At 38.5% G+C, this 17,233-nt stretch overlaps 1 protein-coding gene across 4 annotated transcripts in view; it reads left to right on the top strand.

Moving 5' to 3' along the window:
• The window catches only part of TRAPPC9 (trafficking protein particle complex 9), a 504,673-nt gene that overhangs the window by 75,348 nt on the left and 412,092 nt on the right, over nucleotides 1-17,233 (top strand). For all 4 annotated transcript variants that reach the window (XM_030445091.1, XM_030445093.1, XM_030445094.1 and 1 more), the window contains 2 exons: nucleotides 692-844; nucleotides 12,086-12,210. In XM_030445091.1, coding sequence (XP_030300951.1) covers nucleotides 692-844; nucleotides 12,086-12,210 — 278 coding nt within the window. The remainder of the gene's footprint in view (nucleotides 1-691; nucleotides 845-12,085; nucleotides 12,211-17,233) is intronic.

Below are 17,233 nucleotides of genomic sequence, written 5' to 3'. Positions count from 1 at the left end.
AGTAAATATTGTTGGTTTTTTTTTCTCATATTACCTTCTGGCAGTTTAGGTTTAGGGTAGAGGAGCTAATAATTGCAGATGCTGTATCTCATGTATGCCAGTAACAGAGAATTTCTTCAACGAGTCTCTTGTAACACAAACTGTCCTGTGTGGCTGCATCCTTAATATTTGGGTCGTGTATACATCATGCTTCTCATGATGAGAAGTTTTCTCAGTTTTGAGAAAGGATTTTATTTTATTAAAAAAATAAAGCCAATAGTCTTCCAGCCTTCCCCATTTTGTTTAGAATTTCAAGTGATTTATTTTAGTGTCATGTTTTGAAGGAATATTTTTTGCATTCACGTGCCATTTCCTGAATTTGTATAATTCAAAACTATATGAGATTTTATTTTTTAATTCACTTTTTTAATCCACATGTATGAAAAGTGTTTATTTAATGCTGCCTATTGTTTAATAATTTTCTTCTGGTAGTGTTGCTCTTCACTTAAGAGTTGTATTTTGAGCTTTGTGTTTCAAGCTCAATGTCAGTAACCTCTCTAGTCTTATATTCATTTTTAATGCCTTGATCCTGAACATTTTAGAATACAAATAGAAAATGATAACGTTGTTAATATTCTCTACAACAGCTGTAAACTTTAACTGCCTTAACACAGGGTTTATACTCATGAAATATTTACTTGTTTTACTACAGAGAAGCTTTATGGGGACTTCTTGAGTTGGAATCTAGAAGATACCCTCTCCCAGTTTCCTCTGAAACCTGGAAAAATTGCAACGTTTACTGTGAACATCAAAGTGAAGCTGGACTTTTCATGTCAGGAAAACCTTCTGCAAGATCTCAGTGATGGTGAGTTTTTAATTTCTCCTTGCTTAGGAGGGTTTTATGTACTTGCTACAAACACTTACCCACTTGTGGCACCATGTGTGCCTCGTGGCTGTGTTTTCATCTTTGTGTCTTGGTCAGGGAGCAGCATGGATTTAGTTTTTGGGACAGCAATGGGCATATGATAACCTGACCAAACTTTCTCATTATGATCTTGCCTGGCTGTTTTTTTACATCTTATTTGAAATTGTTTTTGATTGTTATCTTCTGAAGATAAAATATAATAGTTTGGAAACATCAGTGGGTTTTAAAGAAAAGCAATGTTGATCATTTAGTTATCCAAGACTGTAGAATTCTTAATTATGGCTGACTGCAATTTTGTCAGAAGTGTGGTATTGAAAAGTAGGGTGTAATCTCCCTAATATTTGTACTGTAGAGAACATTCCAAGGGCTTAAACTCATAGTTTCTTCTGAATAAAAAACCCCCACTGTTTGCTTGTATTAGAATTATCTGGAATTACAAGTACCAGATAGTTGTAATAAGGATTTCCTTTTTATAATAAACACAGTCTCTCTAGAGTAATTGCTGTACTCTGGATTTGTTCAATTGTTTGATAATTTACACTGATGGAATTAACTTGACAAAACAAGATATTCCTGTATTAAAAAAACCCAACAAAAATGAAAAACATTATTTGGATTCTTGCCCAGCATCCAGTTGCAGGTATGCACGATCAGTATAATTAATTTTTAAAAAACCAGTATTTTCAGCAGAGATAAAATACAACAAAATAACGTGCTTACCTTATTCAAGCTGAATAGGACTGATTTCTGTGAATTATCTTGCAAATGCACTTAGAAATTATCTTAGTAATTACTTTAGATTAAAAGATTCTTTTTAAATCTCTCTGGTGTAAAATACAGAAATTATTAAAATATTTCAGAATTCAGCTGCATAGAATCCATAGTGTTGGTCTACATATTTTTACTTTAGAACTTTTTGAAAAAGCTGCTAGTGGAGGAGGACCACACTCTGATATTATTTTGAAAACACAGCTGCCAAGGTATTGAGCCTTTGAGAAATGCCCTTGGTAGGAGCTGTAATTCTGTCCAGCAAAGATTTGTGCTACAGATTCACAGCACTGGGGGGACAGATCCAAAACTACCTGTAGGATTATTTTACTGTTTCAGGAGCAGATATTGCATTACTTACAGATCCTTGAACTCTTGGTCCTCACGTACCTTAAAAGCCATTCTAATGGCTTTTTGCTTGCTTATTTTGTAAGAATTTTATTAAATTGTAATTCAACTCATTATCTGTTACATTGTATGGGATATAGGCCAACTGATTCCAATCCAAACGTACAAACAAATTATTCTATAGAAGAAGAGGATAATATACTTCTTTCTTGGTATTGAGATTGAACAGTTGTGGGATTCAGACTTGAGCCTCTGCTTTTTCACCTGTATTTAACTTTAAAGGGACCACATACAAACAAAATCATTGAACATTTCTGCCTCCTTTGAAAGGTTGTGTAACTGAAACCTGGAAGCAATTAAACCTTTTCTGATCAGTAATGATAAAGAAATAGGAAGCCAGTGATTCTTCAGAACTGTGCTATCTTTGGGTACTGTATGTACTTTGAAATGCTGTTAGAGATGCTAAGTATATTGAGTTTTTTACTTGCTACTTTAATTTTTCTATATGGCTTTTAACTTTACAAATATTGTGCTTTGTAAAGAGGCAGTTAAAATCCTGTTGTAAAGAGGTAGAAAAATCAATGGGAACTGACGTGACTTTTAATCAGCTGGGGTACTTTTTTTCTTTTGAAGACCAGATTTACAATAATGATCAAAATACTTTTGTGTTTCAATAGTAATGTCCTTAGCAGGGCATCTGTTACTTTGATCTGCTGAAATTGTTTCCTTTTATGCTGTGTGACATAGTACAGAAAGGATAAATTACTGATGTTTCTGATGATGCACTTATCCAATTGGAAAGCAAACTAAGTTATCACTCAAAATTGCTGATCTAATTCTTGTGTGTTGATGGTATACTGTCTGGTAAAGAAAAATGCTAGATGTTCTTCTAGATTAAAGGAAGCAAAACCACGAGTGGCTGTACAGGATCAGATCAATGACCGTCTAGTCCAATATCCTGCCTGTGGTAGTAGCCAAGGGCAGATGCCTGTGGGGGAATATAGGGAAAATCATGAATGTGCCTGCTGCTTTCCTTTAGGCTTTTGGGCTCCAGCTGTTGTTAGCTCAGGAACTTCCAGAGCCTGATATGTTTTTTCTCCTTTTAGGCATTGTCTGTCATCCTTAGTGGGTTTCTCTTTCATAAAGTTCCTCGCTTGGTCAGTGCTGTTCATGACATGAAGAATCACAGCTAAATTATTTTTGGCAGCTTTGCACTTACTGTTGCCTTTCTTATATCAGTACATCTTCTCAACATTGTACCTACAGTCCTAATTGTACACATTTCCTCTTGTTATTGTCAGAGTGGCTGTTTTACAGACTGGCTTAGCTGTCCCTCTTATGGGAACAGTTCCATGCATTAATCAGCTGTTGTGTTGTTCCTCTTGAACTGTTTCAGTGCTGTATGTCTGAGGTAGCCTGTACACACTGTTTGAGAGGTAATCTATGTAGTGACCTAGCAGTGCTTTCTGTTTTATTTTATATTACTTTGCTCAGAGCACAACTTGTCATTTGTTTTTTGTTTTGACTACCACTGAACACTGACTTGGTAGATTCATGAATCTGTGAACCCTCGCTCCAGGATCTTGCTCCTGAACAATAATGATACACTGAGCCTCTTCTTTACTTACAAAATAAGGATTTCTCCCCCCTCCCCCCAATTTATTTATACTGAATGTCCTTTGACAGATGTCAAGGTCATTACATGGTTGGTAAGGTCCTAGCTATAATGTCAGAAATATGCCATTCTGTCTGTGCTGCATGGGCTCCCATGCTGAGCATTGGGTTTATACCAGTACAGCCTGTTAGTGTATAGGTAACATTGCAGAACATACCTTGAAGCATGTCATTTAGCTTTCTTCTCACAATCTGGATTACCTTGGTTTATTATCTTTGGAATTAATTGCTTCCCAGACACTTTGAACAACAGGGCAGGTGTTCTAGAGACACTTGGTTAATTAGGATTAAGAAGATCAGGCTTGTGTATTGAAAGCAGTTGACCAAGATTTAGGGGTTCCCTGGAGGAAAGCTGTTTGCAGCAAATGCTTAGTGAAGTTTTGGATCTCCTGTCCCTTGGCTCAGTGGCTCAGGGTTTCCTTCTCTGAACATAGAATCATAGAATTGACTGGGTTGGAAGGGACCTCAGAGATCATCAAGTCCAACCCTTGATTCACTACTGCTGCAGTTCCCAGCCCATGGCACTGAGTGCCACATCCAGTCTCTTTTGAAATATCCCCAGACACAGAGAATCCACTACTTCCCTGGGCAGCCCATTCCAATGTCTGATCACCCTCTCCGTAAATAAATTCTTTCTAATGTCCAACCTAAACCTCCCCTGGCACAACTTGAGACCGTGCCCTCTTGTCTTGCTGAGAGCTGCCTGGGAAAAGAGCCCAACCCCCCCCTGTCTCCAACCTCCTTTCAGGGAGTTGTAGAGAGTGATGAGGTCTCCCCTGAGCCGCCTCTTCTCTAGGCTGAACACCCCCAGCTCCCTCAGCCTCTCCTCATAGGATCTGTGCTTGAGTCCCTTCACCAGCCTGGTTGCCCTCCTTTGGACCTGCTCCAGGACCTCGATATCCTTCCTGAAATGAGGGGCCCAGAACTGGACACAGGACTCAAGCTGTGGCCTCACCAGGGCTGAGTACAGGGGCAGAATCACTTCCTCGGAACTGGTTCTCTGTTGCTACACTAGATAGGACAGGAGTAAGGACTCTGGTAGAGCCAGGCTTAAGGTGTTTAAACAGGAATATCTCTGTCACCTGTTAAGGTGACCTAAAGAAGCTAAAGGGATACTCACAATATGAGGATAATGAATTCTCCTTCCTGGTCATTGTGTTTTAATTTCTGAAATGCAGCATTTCTCTGACACCAGGCAGGACAAGAACAATAGCTGCTCTTTCTGGATTGCATTATACTCTTTATGCTCTTAGTCAGAAGCAGTCTTCTATAAAAGCTTCTGTTATGTAGGCATAATGTTTTGCAAAGTTAATTAATTAATCTACAATGAGTACTTCATTATGTAAAATGTTAGTGTTCATTCACTCTGTGTCCAGGGAACCTAAAGACAAGTGTGAGAATATTTTAATTCATGAACTCATCAAAGGAACTAATTAATTACATGCTAAGCAGGAAGCAAATCTGTGCCTTAAATCTCTCCTTCTCTGGGAGAGAAAATGTTGCAAATAAATAATAGCATATTTCTAAAAGCAGTTATTTTAAATATTTTTAATATTTTTATAGAAGACCATTTTCTTTTTTGTACTCAAGTTGTTGCTTTTCTGCTTAAATGGATATATTTTTTTTCTACATAAAATAGTCCTACACTTACCTACTGTATAGACAATGTATTTTTTGTGAGCAAGATACATGGTTTTGATATTAAATGTAGTCGTGACATGTCTTCTGAAAAACTAACTAGCTTAGAGGACTCTGGTAGGATAATTGTACTGGTGATGATGATGATGGAAGTCCTCAGAGATATTTCAGTGTGATAATTTACATGTTATTTGGTTCCCTTTATTACATTTAATCATTTAGAATACTTTTTCAAAGTACTTCATTTCCGGGAATTTTTGCCTCTTTAGTTTGAAAATGTCAGTTTTCATTTTTTCTGCTGTCAGTCTGAGTAAATGAGTTGTTCATTTTTTAAAAGTACAAATGCTTCTATGTCCTGCAAACATTCATCACTCTATTTCTTAAAAAATACTAATTTTAAGAAACTTTTCTTACAGAGTTCTTGAATTTCAGCTTCAGTATATACAGACGGTGTCTTTTTATCTTCCACCTGCCTTTTAATTTAGGTGTTGGTTTATAATTTGATTGATACAGGTTGGGTTTTTTTTATTTTTTAATTTTTTCTTCCAGGAAAAAGCCATATTCTGTTTTGGCAAGTCTCTACTGTCTTTAAATGGTGTTTCTTGGGGTTTTTTTGTTGGTTTTTTTGGGTGGGGGTTATTTTGTTTTTTGGACGCGGTTTGTTTCCTTTGGTTTAGTTTTTCCTTTTTTCTGCAAGCTGAAAGTCCTTCAAAACTGTTACAATATTTGTAGGACAGGCTGCCTACCAGGATCCATTTTGCTTTGAAATTTCTATTAAAAAATATAAAATAAAAAAATGAAAACAAATATAAAAAATATAAAATTAAATATAAAATAAAAAAGGCCTTGAGAGGGCATTTAGTGGTTGTATTTAATGGTCAAAAATCTTTCATTCTCAGAAAGCTTTGCTCTGACAGGGTTGGAATCGATGATCTATGAGGTCCCTTCCAACCCAGCCAATTCTATGATTCTATGATTTTATGACATCTCTGGGGCTATTATTCCATACTGTTAAAACACTCAGGTAAAAAAGAAGGTGATAAAATGTTTTTATATTTTTTAATATATGGTGATTAATCCTGATTTAGGGCCAAGCCCCTTCCTACCCCCCAAGCCAGTTGTAACCATTCCTCATTGTAGTGAGACAGCATGTGCAGGAGGGAGGCCAGACACAGGTGAACCCACACCCACTCATCAATAACTCAGGGCACCTGGTCCTGTCCCACTACACCTCATCTTAAACAAGACGGGGAGAAAAAAGGATGAGAAAGTTCATAAGTTGAAGTAAAGGCAGAGAGATCATAGAATCATAGAATTGGCTGGGTTGGAAGGGACCTCAGAGATCATCAAGTCCAACCCTTGATCCACTACTGCTGCAGTTCCCAGCCCATGGCACTGAGTGCCACATCCAGTCTCTTTTGAAATATCTCCAGGGATGGAGAATCCACTACTTCCCTGGGCAGCCCATTCCAATGTCTGATCACCCTTTCCAGAAAGAAATTCTTTCTAATATCCAACCTAAACCTCCCCTGGCACAACTTGAGACCGTGCCCTCTTGTCTTGCTGAGAGTTGCCTGGGAAAAGAGACCAACCCCCCCCTGGCTCCAACCTCCTTTCTGTAGAGAGTGATGAGGTCTCCCCTGAGCCTCCTCCAGGCTGAACACCCCCAGCTCCCTCAGCCCTTCCTCACAGGATCTGTGCTCGAGTACCTTCACCAGCCCAGTTGCCCTCCTTTGGACCTGCTCCAGCACCTCAATCTCCTTCCTGAACTGAGGGGCCCAGAACTGGACACAGGACTCAAGCTGTGGCCTCACCAGGGCTGAGTACAGGGGCAGAATCCCTTCCCTGGACCTGCTGGCCACACTGTTCCTGATCCAGGCCAGGATGCCTTTGGCCTTCTTGGCCACCTGGGCACAGTGCTGGCTCATGTTCAGCTTCCTGTCAATCCAGACTCCAAGGTCCCTCTCACAGTTACTGTCACTGGCAAAACAGACTTTACTCTTGAGAAATTCAATTACATAATTTAGTAAATTGCATACTACCAAATAAAACAGAGCTGTGTGGTAATGCTGACAAAAGACAAACCTTAAGGCATCTCTCTGCCCCTTTTTCCTCATTCCCACCCTCACCCCTTCCCTCCTGGAACTGCCCTCTCCTCACACAGACCCCGTGAAGCCAGCACCCAGACTTGGAGACCCCATATATAATATTAAGGACATTTTCATGGGTCTTTATAAAGCAGCAGTAAGCAGTTCTGTATTGCTACTGGATTACAAGCATTTCCTCTGCAGAGAAGGAAGAGTTTAACCTGTAACCCTCACACTGTTGTGCATTTCTTGTGGCATCACACAGTCAGTGAGCTGTAGGTTGCCTTGGGATTTGAACACAAGTCTGGGGTGTCCTTTTGTCACACAGCTGGAAACCACTGTACTTCAGGCCAGTGATTGTTGTACAACAGCATTACAGCCCAACTCTTCCTTCAGTGCTTACCACTGGGTGGGAAATCTACAGGTTTAGCTCCCTTAGTTAGCTGCACCTCATTCAAATAAAAAAATTGTGTGTTATTCTGTGCAGCGTGTTGTGGAGCTGGCTAATGAAGTTAATTTGCTTAACTTTTGAGAGAAAGAAGCAAGTGCTGGTAAGAGATTTTGCTCTGAGGTGTTGGAAAGGCAAGCTGTGTTTCTGCAGTTACTGTAAAAAAAGTATTGGTCATGTGCTGTTACCATGGGAATACTTGGTGTGGATTCCAGAAATTAGGAAGATTCTGGACAGAGTAGAAAGACAATTGTTATTTTTGTAGTGAAAAGCTACTCAAGCTGTTTTACAGTATGGTCTGATGAAAGAAAATTGTGGAGGGTTTAGCATCTTTCTAAACTTCATGAGAGATGGTAGGCCTTATGAAGTCTTGAAAAATGTGTGAGGCATTTTAAGCCTCTGGTGAGCTGCTTCACTGATGCTCTAAAGTTTTCAATTTTGCATTTTCCTCTACCAACATTAGGTTCTGCATCTGCCAGGGCTTCGGCTCCTCACTGGCTACCTTAGACTTTCTTCTTAGCCTGAAGCAGGATCAGTGTTTATTTTGCTGTCATGCCTCCTTTTGCAGTTGCAATGTGGAGATTAAAAAAAAAAAAATCTCTTTCCTAAAGAAAAGGTTTGGACCATAAACCAGCCTTTGTCCTTTTCTTTTTTTCTTACATGATTTTTAAAATTTAAAGCAGTTAAGAACAGCTGTGATGTCCATGATGCTGTTTTAGGTATTATCTGTTCCTTTCTCAAAGAAAGAAAAACTTGTGCCTTATACAAAATGGAAAATCTGACTAATGCCATGCAGTTTTTTGTACTTGGTTCTTTTCATGCTTTTATTTGCAATTTTATACACTAGTCAGTGTCAACTTTTGTCCTAACTAAAAGCTGGTAAAAGCATCAATTTGCAAAGAATTATTTTTCCTCAAGTAAAACTTACCTTCATTTTAGAAGAATGGATTTCAAAGCCTACTATCAAATAGATTTATGATCTATTTTGTTGGCAAGCTGTCTTTAGCTTTTTAGTGCAGTATTGCCTCAAATTTTAGGCTAGTTAGTATGTTGGCTTTTAAAAGGTGGAATGAGGGCCTAGAAGTGGTTTGGTAATCTTGTTATTCCCTGTGCAAGTCAGAATTAAAATTCTTATTATCCCTTGTAAAATTCTTTTCTGCTCCTCTTCCTGCCTTGTCCCTGCTCTTCATGGCCAAGGTTACTCCATCATTTAATGTAGCTGCATCATAAGAGAAGAGGCTGTCTTCATTTTAATTGAGTAGTAGTTGATTTTTTCTGCAGCAGACCCATGTGGAACAGATAGATTTATATTTAATATTAATAAATACTTTTAATTTCAACATTCATAGAGATTAAAATAAGAATTCTAACAAGGATTAAAACCAGACTAATGCTGCATGTGTTTGATATTATTACATTGTGGGCATGTTCTCTTTATGCTCTCCTTGCTCTCAGGTTTGTTTTGTTTCTTTTTGTTGTTACTGGCTTTTTTGTTTGTTTGTTTTGGGGCTTTTTTGTTTGTTTGAATTCTTGTTTTGATTAATTGTGTAATTCATTAACTATTTAACCTTTAAAAGAACAACACTGAAGGTAAAAAAGAAAGTGAATTGAGGTTTGGCCTAGGTGATTTTTAAAGGGCCCTTCCAACTCAAACCATGCTATGAAAATGCCTGGATTATCATGCAATCTAATAATCAAAATTCAAACCTTTGGGATGTGCAACTTGAAATTCTATTGCTTGAATTTGAGACATTGTGATCCCTTTTCCTTGTTCTTCTGGTCTATGATGCTATCTAAAAGATGGAACAGGTACATCATGTACTTCTCCTATTTTGGTAAATCTCTGTGAGTCACTCCAGTGTTTGTCTCTTCACAGGAAGATGCTAAAAAATTTGGACACATGTCCAAAACTGTGTTTGCACTTGGATAAACAAACTTATGCACACTGAGTTTTGACTGGTAGGATTTCATACAATCCTTTGAAGGGAAGTGCCTTGAGCCCTGGGGAGCCAGGGAGTACAGCATGGCAAGGTAGACAGTTTGGACATCTTCATTCTGCTTCTCACATCCTTTGTGGAATTCAGAAAAAGCCTGGATAATGTCATGGTTTAACTCTGGACAGGAAATAAGCACCACACAGCTGCTCACTCACCCCCCTTCCTCTGGGGGGATGGGGCAAGAATTGGATGGGTAAAAGTGAGAAAGAAACGAGTAGGTTGGATACAAAGAGAATTTAACAATTCAATAAATAATAGTAATTTTTAAAAAATAAAGAAAAAGGAGGGAATGAGAAAAATAAAATAACAGAGAGAAAGGTAAACCCCAAGACAGACAAATCATGGAAATAAAACCAGTTGATTAACACCAACTGACTGCTGCACAGCCCATCACTCAACAGTGGCTCCCCTGACAACCTTCCCCCAACAAGTTTTATTGCTGAGTGTGACATCATCTGGGATGAAATGTCCCTTTGGTCACTTGGGGTCAACAGTCCCACCTGTGTCCCCCTCTGCTTCTTGTGAGCCCCCAACCTACTCACTGACCCTACCTGGGGTGGGGTGAGAAGAAAATCATTGAGGCTGTGTAAGCACTGCTCAGCAATAGCTGAGAGATTTCTGTGTTATCAACACTGTTTTCCAGAAAAAATGTAAAAAACAGTCAACCTAGAGGCTATTATAAAGAAATTTATCTATCCCAGCCAAACCCAGCTCCAGTACACAGCATCAAGTCAGGCTTTGCCCACATGAATACATCAGTGTATGTGCTGTAAGGTGTGAGGGATATGGATCCCTGAGGAAGACTTCAGTGCAGTGGTTTGAGTAGATGATGCTGATGATGGTTTGTGATGGAAATATTAATCCCCTGAGAAATTGTAATCTTCTTTTCACTTTTTTTTCACTTTTTTTTTTTTTTTTTTAATATTTAAAACTTGTTAATAAAGGAAACTGGATGGAAAGAATATGGGAAATTCAGCTTGGTTTTCTTATTGGGTACCTGTGAAGTTGGATTTTAATGAAGCAAAATTATTTCATGCTCTGTCTTGTTCTTCTGGTTTCTTCTATTGAGGGCTGTGTCCTCAACAGGTCCAGATTCAAGGTCATCAAATTAAATAGGGATATTAGCAAATATAATTTGAGAGGAACAGTTTCCAAAGAGGAAATGTGTTTGGATTTTGTGTAACATTTTTGTCTTTTGTGTTTTGGTTTTTTTCCATCCGTATTCTAGGCTGCAATACATGAGATTTTGCTTGTATTTAATTGGTGTTTGTGCATTGCAGTTGCTCTGTACAGCATAAAGGAACAAAATTCTTTTCTTCTTTGGACTTAAGATGCAAATCCAAATAATAACAAATTGTTACTAACATATTGTGACTCTAGACTTAATACATGTAACATCTCCAGCATTTTACTTTTCTTGTTGCTCTGACTTTTTTGATTCAACAGTAAAATTTCACAGATTTTAGTGGTCTGTGCTTAGAATGTGGCTTTGGTAGGTTGAGAAATCCAAATGTGCTGCACTGTATTTATTTACCTTCAAGCCATACAACCTTGTCAGTCATAAAAATACTACTAAGATGTCATACTGTATTTTATTGCTGTACTATATGCCAGTACACAGACTGCTAGTAAACACCAAACTGAGTACATTCCTCTGAAGATACCTATTTCTGTTAAACTTTTTGGTGACTATTAAAAACGTGAACTGTAGTTTCTGTTCTTTTTTGTACATGACAAATATTTTATATATTTTCACATCAGCAGATGGTACAAAATGACCTTCTATTTTCTGTTCTTTCCCACATTGTACATTTGAAAAGGAATCCTGAGGCCTCATACTGGAAGTTTAACAATATTAAGAAGTTGATAGGGTCATTATCATGGAAAAGCACAAATTTTTATCTTTGTCCTTTTCTGATATTGCAAATATTAATTTAGTATTCTTAACTCTGACATCTATCTCAGTTGGGCTATTTCAAATTACTTCCCAAAGTTATTTTCCTTTCCTGTGATCTTATCTAAGGTCTAGGTGTGTTCCACTTTGGAAATTTATGGCTTCTAGAGGAAAATATGGCAAAATAATCTTTATCCATTTAGCCCTTTTAGTAGAAAATGTTAATATTTTTTAATGTGTATTTTGTCTCCTGTTGATAATACAGGTACAGATTTGCTGGAGAAAAAGCATAACAAACAACAAAAATTTTATTTCTTCTTTTTCTAGATGGAATCAGTGTTAGTGGACTTCCACTCTCCAGCCCTTTCCGACAGGTTGTCAAACCAAGAGTAGAAACTAAACCTACTAATCCACAAGAAAGCAGCAAAGTTGGTGACTTCAGTCATGTAAAGGTAAGTAAGTGACATCAAAATCAGTAAAACATTTTATTTTGATAGTACTCTGCTATGGTTTGTTGTGATTAAAAAATAAAGGTTTATTTGTCTCGTAAATATTTCCCTTTGTTCTTTTATTTTTTTTTTTTTAGAACAGCTTGATCTGTGTTTGGGTTGCTATGTTAGAACAAACAAACACAAAAGCAAAACAAGATCAGACTAACACTAGAAATTGTAATCAGCTGCTTGTCAGCTCAGTGCACTCAAGGAAGGTTTTCCCCTCTTTTGCTTGCTTGTGCTGAATATTCTGCAGGAAACTGTTTCTGTATAAATTCTTGATGTTCTTAAGTGAAAATCTGCAGGAGGATTTCTGCCTCCTAAACATGTTCTGATCCAAGTCCTATGTTCACACCAGTACCAGGCCTGTTAGAGGTGTTTGTAGAAGTAATAAAGCAGAAAAATTGAGAGAGCCAAAAGAAAATAGAAGTAGCAAGATTAAGGAACAACTTGTATTAGGAGGAACTGCACTGTGCTTACTGAGGGAGCCTTTCCTGGAGTAAGCTGCTGCTTGTTTCTCTGGTGAACATCAGACCTGTTGATAATGTAAACTTGTTTTGAGCAGTGAAATAAGAAGCAGCTTCATGCTGGCCAGATTTGCAGAAGACATGATTTAAGATTCAAATAACATAGATTGTAAAAAATGTACTGTTCTAGGTCTCATCCTTAACTGCAGTGAATGTTGTGCATGCTTTGTAGTATTTCATATATTTCCTACTTGGTTCTGTGTTCTTCATTAATTTAGAATTTAGATCAGGTGTTGTACAGTGCAGTATTTGCCTCAGCATCTAGCTGAGAAGCAAACATTTTTTTGCTTTACTTTTCCCAAGTAACTCACTTTGTTTATGAATTTCCTTTCTTCCCAGCGGGGTTATTTACAATTCTTTTGATCAATAAAGTGGTGAAGCTGTTCATTTTTCAGTACATTTCTTTTCGACCATTAGTATTGCTGATTCATGGAATCATCTAATGGTTTTGGATTGGAAGTTGCTGATTCATGGAATCATCTAATGGTTTTGGATTGGAAGGGATCTTGATGGTCATTTTATGCCAGACCTCTGCCATGGGCAGGGACACCTCCCACCAAACCAGGTTGCTCCAAGCCCCATCCAACCTGGCCTTGAGCACTTCCAGGGATGGGGCAGCTGCAGTGTCTCTGGGCAACCTGTCCCAGTGTCTCACCACTTTCACTCTAAAGAATTTCTTCCTAATGTGTAACCTAAATCTCCCTTCTTCCATCTAAAGTCATTAAGCTTTGTCCTGTCACTTCATGCCCTCATAAAAAGTCCCTCCCCAGCTTTTCTGTAGCCCCTTCTTCAGGTACTGGAAGGCTGCTCTAAGGTCTAAGGGGCTCCATCCCTCTGATCATATTCATAAAAAGGATGATGACAACATATGAAAGATGATATAAATTAGTAAAGGCTTTATTTTATGACAAAGCAAAGTGTTTCCTGATTGCTCATAAATACAAATGAACAAGATTGAAGAAACTGTTTGATATTTAGGTTGGTAAAATGTCCAGCATTAATTTTTAACTGTGATTCTGTTATTCTATGATTAAGTTTAGAAATGTGTGTAGAATATCTGACCTATATTCACTTCTGACTTATATAAACAAAGGGAATGTTATTTCGAATTTGGACTAAAAATCCAGATATACAGAATTTACTTGCACCAAATACATGAAAAAACCCTTGTGGGGCACTTTTTGCTTTCCAGCCAGTTGTCCTGGCAACCAAGAAGTTTCAGATTCACAGTGATCTGTGATGTGATGGTATAACAGGGATGTTGGAGAACCATAAAGGAAGAACTTGGTTTTAACAGTGTATAGGGAAGCAGTCTGGTAGGAATGCACATGGTTGACTCTGTTGTTATGTTTATGAATTAATTTTGACTTAATTCATTGCTGTTTGGTGGTGGAAGTACCTTGCAGATGATCAAAATAATTTTCAATAGGGAATACACATTGCTGTAGCATCAAGAGGTACCTTGCTCAGATTTGTCTCTGAATTGAGCCTTTTACAACTGGTGTTCAACTCCTGTAGTATGCCCCAAATTAACAGTGTACTGTTAATTCTAAGAGGCTTTATCACTGAGCTTTCACTTTTTGTAGTATTCAGAAGAGATGATTTATACAGGGAGCAGAGTAACATCCAGGGTGTTAGGATAGCCAACATGATAAAATTCTGAAGGAATATGCAAAATTATATTTCTAATTACTGAAATTATTGTTTTTCTGATACTGTATTGTCAGAAAACATCCATGATAAGAAAAATATGACTTATATTTTCCCAGTATTTGTAAGATTACTCTGTTGTGCATGAGGAAAGAAAACCACAGTAAGGTATCAGCTGTCATCACTCATTCCATTTTGACAAATGCCCATTTCTCTGTTTTTCACGTTAACGTACCAATAAATAACAATCTTCTATAAAACAGTTATTTGTTTTTTCTGGATTAAAAATGCTTATGAAGTTCAGAACTTAACAGGATCTTCAAGGTATTTTCAATTCACCAGACTATCCACATAATTTAAGTCTCTGCATACAGACACGAATAGCTGGGACTGGGCAAATGACCAGAAAAAATTACCTGTCACAACTGAAGAGGTTGCATTTGTCTGTTTAAATGATGACATTACATCTCACTGCTAGTCATTCTGTGATAAGGTTTTATATCTGCTGTCTACTCCTGTTTATTACTGTCTTTATTTTTGTGTGGGACTTCGCTCAGCTTTGACAGTGCTGTTGAACAGGAAGAAATTAAGAACCACCATTAGCTTTACAATAAAAATTCCAAATGAACTATCATGCACTTGTTGTAAATAATTGAGGCAGTTAGGCATTTAAAGGTGTAATTTGAATATGTTCTGGTCCAGTTTTCCTGGTTGGGTTCTGAGGAATTTGCTGTACATGGATATATGTTCCTTGTCAAACACAGATGCTTTTGCTGAGTAAGAACATGGGTGTCTAACATGTAGCAGGATGGGGTATATAAGAGAGATGATCCAAGATTCCCTTTGAACCTGAGTCTCAAAATATATATGAATCTTTTTTAGTTCCCTAGAATTTCCTTAAAGAATTAAGTTTCTTTCTGTTGCTGTAGAACAATCAAGGGCTTGAGGGCTGTTGCCTGTGTCCTGCACTGTGTGATTTGGTGCGATTGCTTGGTTGTGGCTTAAGTTTTGTCTTGTAATAGTCAAGCCAATTTAAGTGGTGTGTCAAGGAGTAGTGTAAGAAGCAAATGGGAGTTTTTAAGTTAAGAAACAAGATTGATCTTAATTTGAGTGTGTGGTGGAAATGCACATCTCTGATGTATTAATGACTTAGCAATAGGAGTCTGTGGTGAATATGCAGGAATAGCAGTTAATTTTCAATCCTGTATACTGTGCACTAGCCCAGTCTTCAAATACAGGTGAATTTTTGCCAGTGCAAATTCATGAAAAGTTATTCTTGTGGCTCCTTCTCAAATGGTGTAGTCTGGATATTTATATGTCTTAATTCCCAAACCTTCCCTCTCCACTTGTTTGCCTCACAGTTTTTGGATAAAGCCTTGGATATTGCCATTATTGCAGAAGAACTCTGCAATCTATGGCTTCAATTTTGCTATGGGCTGTCTTCTGGTAAACCAGTCACAGGCTTCTGGAAATGACTGTTATAATGATCTCATAAATCCAGTGTAAACATTGCTTTATGATCTCATCATAAAGCTCCTTGTACCCTCAAGCTGAATAGAATATCAGATCACAGTATGATAATATGTTAAGGTGTAGTCTTTTCTGCTGTTCACTACTAAGTAGTTGTAAGCTTTGTTTAAAAAGATGTTGGGTCTGGGGTGCATCTCTACAGCAGAGTGAGTTAGCCCCTGGTTAGCTCTGCATTGCTGTGGTTATACTGCTAGGTGAAATAGTCTATTTTAAGGCTGAATCTGTTGCTTTTGGAGTAACACTGCAGTGTTTAGATATTCAGCTCTTCTGTGTCTTAATACAAAAGCTGCAGTGAGAAATTTAAACAAATATCATCTCTTAGCAAACAGCATGTTGTGTTTAACCCAGGCAATTCTGTACTGGCTTTCATGCTTGGAAACTGAGATTATTTGACTTGGTGTAGTTCTCAGTGAAGGAAGAAAGGGACTCCTACTCCATCCACATATTATGGATTTGAGGCTTAGAATCATAGAATCATAGAATTGGCTGGGTTGGAAGGGACCTCAGAGATCATCGAGTCCAACCCTTGAACCACTGTTGCGGTTGCTAGACCATGGCACTGAGTGCCACATCCAGTCTCTTTTGAAATATCTCCAGACACGGAGAATCCACTACTTCCCTGGGCAGCCCATTCCAATGGCTGATCACCCTCTCTGGAAAGAAATTCTTTCTAATATCCAACCTAAACCTCCCCTGGCACAACTTGAGACTGTGCCCTCTTGTCTTGCTGAGAGTTGCCTGGGAAAAGAGACCAACCCCCCCCTGGCTCCAACCTCCTTTCAGGGAGTTGTAGAGAGTGATGAGGTCTCCCCTGAGCCTTCTCTTCTCCAGCCTCAACACCCCCAGCTCCCTCAGCCTCTCCTCATAGGATCTGTGCTCAAGTCCCTTCACCAGCCCAGTTGCCCTCCTTTGGACCTGCTCCAGGACCTCAATCTCCTTCCTGAGCTGAGGGGCCCAGAACTGGACACAGGACTCAAGCTGTGGCCTCCCCAGGGCTGAGTACAGGGGCAAAATCCCTTCCTTGGACCTGCTGGCCACACTGTTCCTGATCCAGGCCAGGATGCCATTGGCCTTCTTGGCTACCTGGGCACACTGCTGGCTCATGTTCAGCTTCCTGTCAATCCAGACTCCCAGGTCCCTTTCTGCCTGGCTGCTCTCTAGCCACTCTGTCCCCAAAGATAGAGTGATCTGTGTGATCTCTGGAAATCTGATCCCTGAAGTCACAGTGATTACCATAATGTAATGGTAATTCATTGGGTGTTCCTTTTTCTCACAAG

Source organism: Calypte anna, chromosome 2 (assembly GCF_003957555.1).
Source record: "Calypte anna isolate BGI_N300 chromosome 2, bCalAnn1_v1.p, whole genome shotgun sequence".
Classification (NCBI taxonomy): Eukaryota; Metazoa; Chordata; class Aves; order Apodiformes; family Trochilidae; genus Calypte; species Calypte anna.
This window is presented reverse-complemented; position numbering and strand designations above follow the sequence as displayed.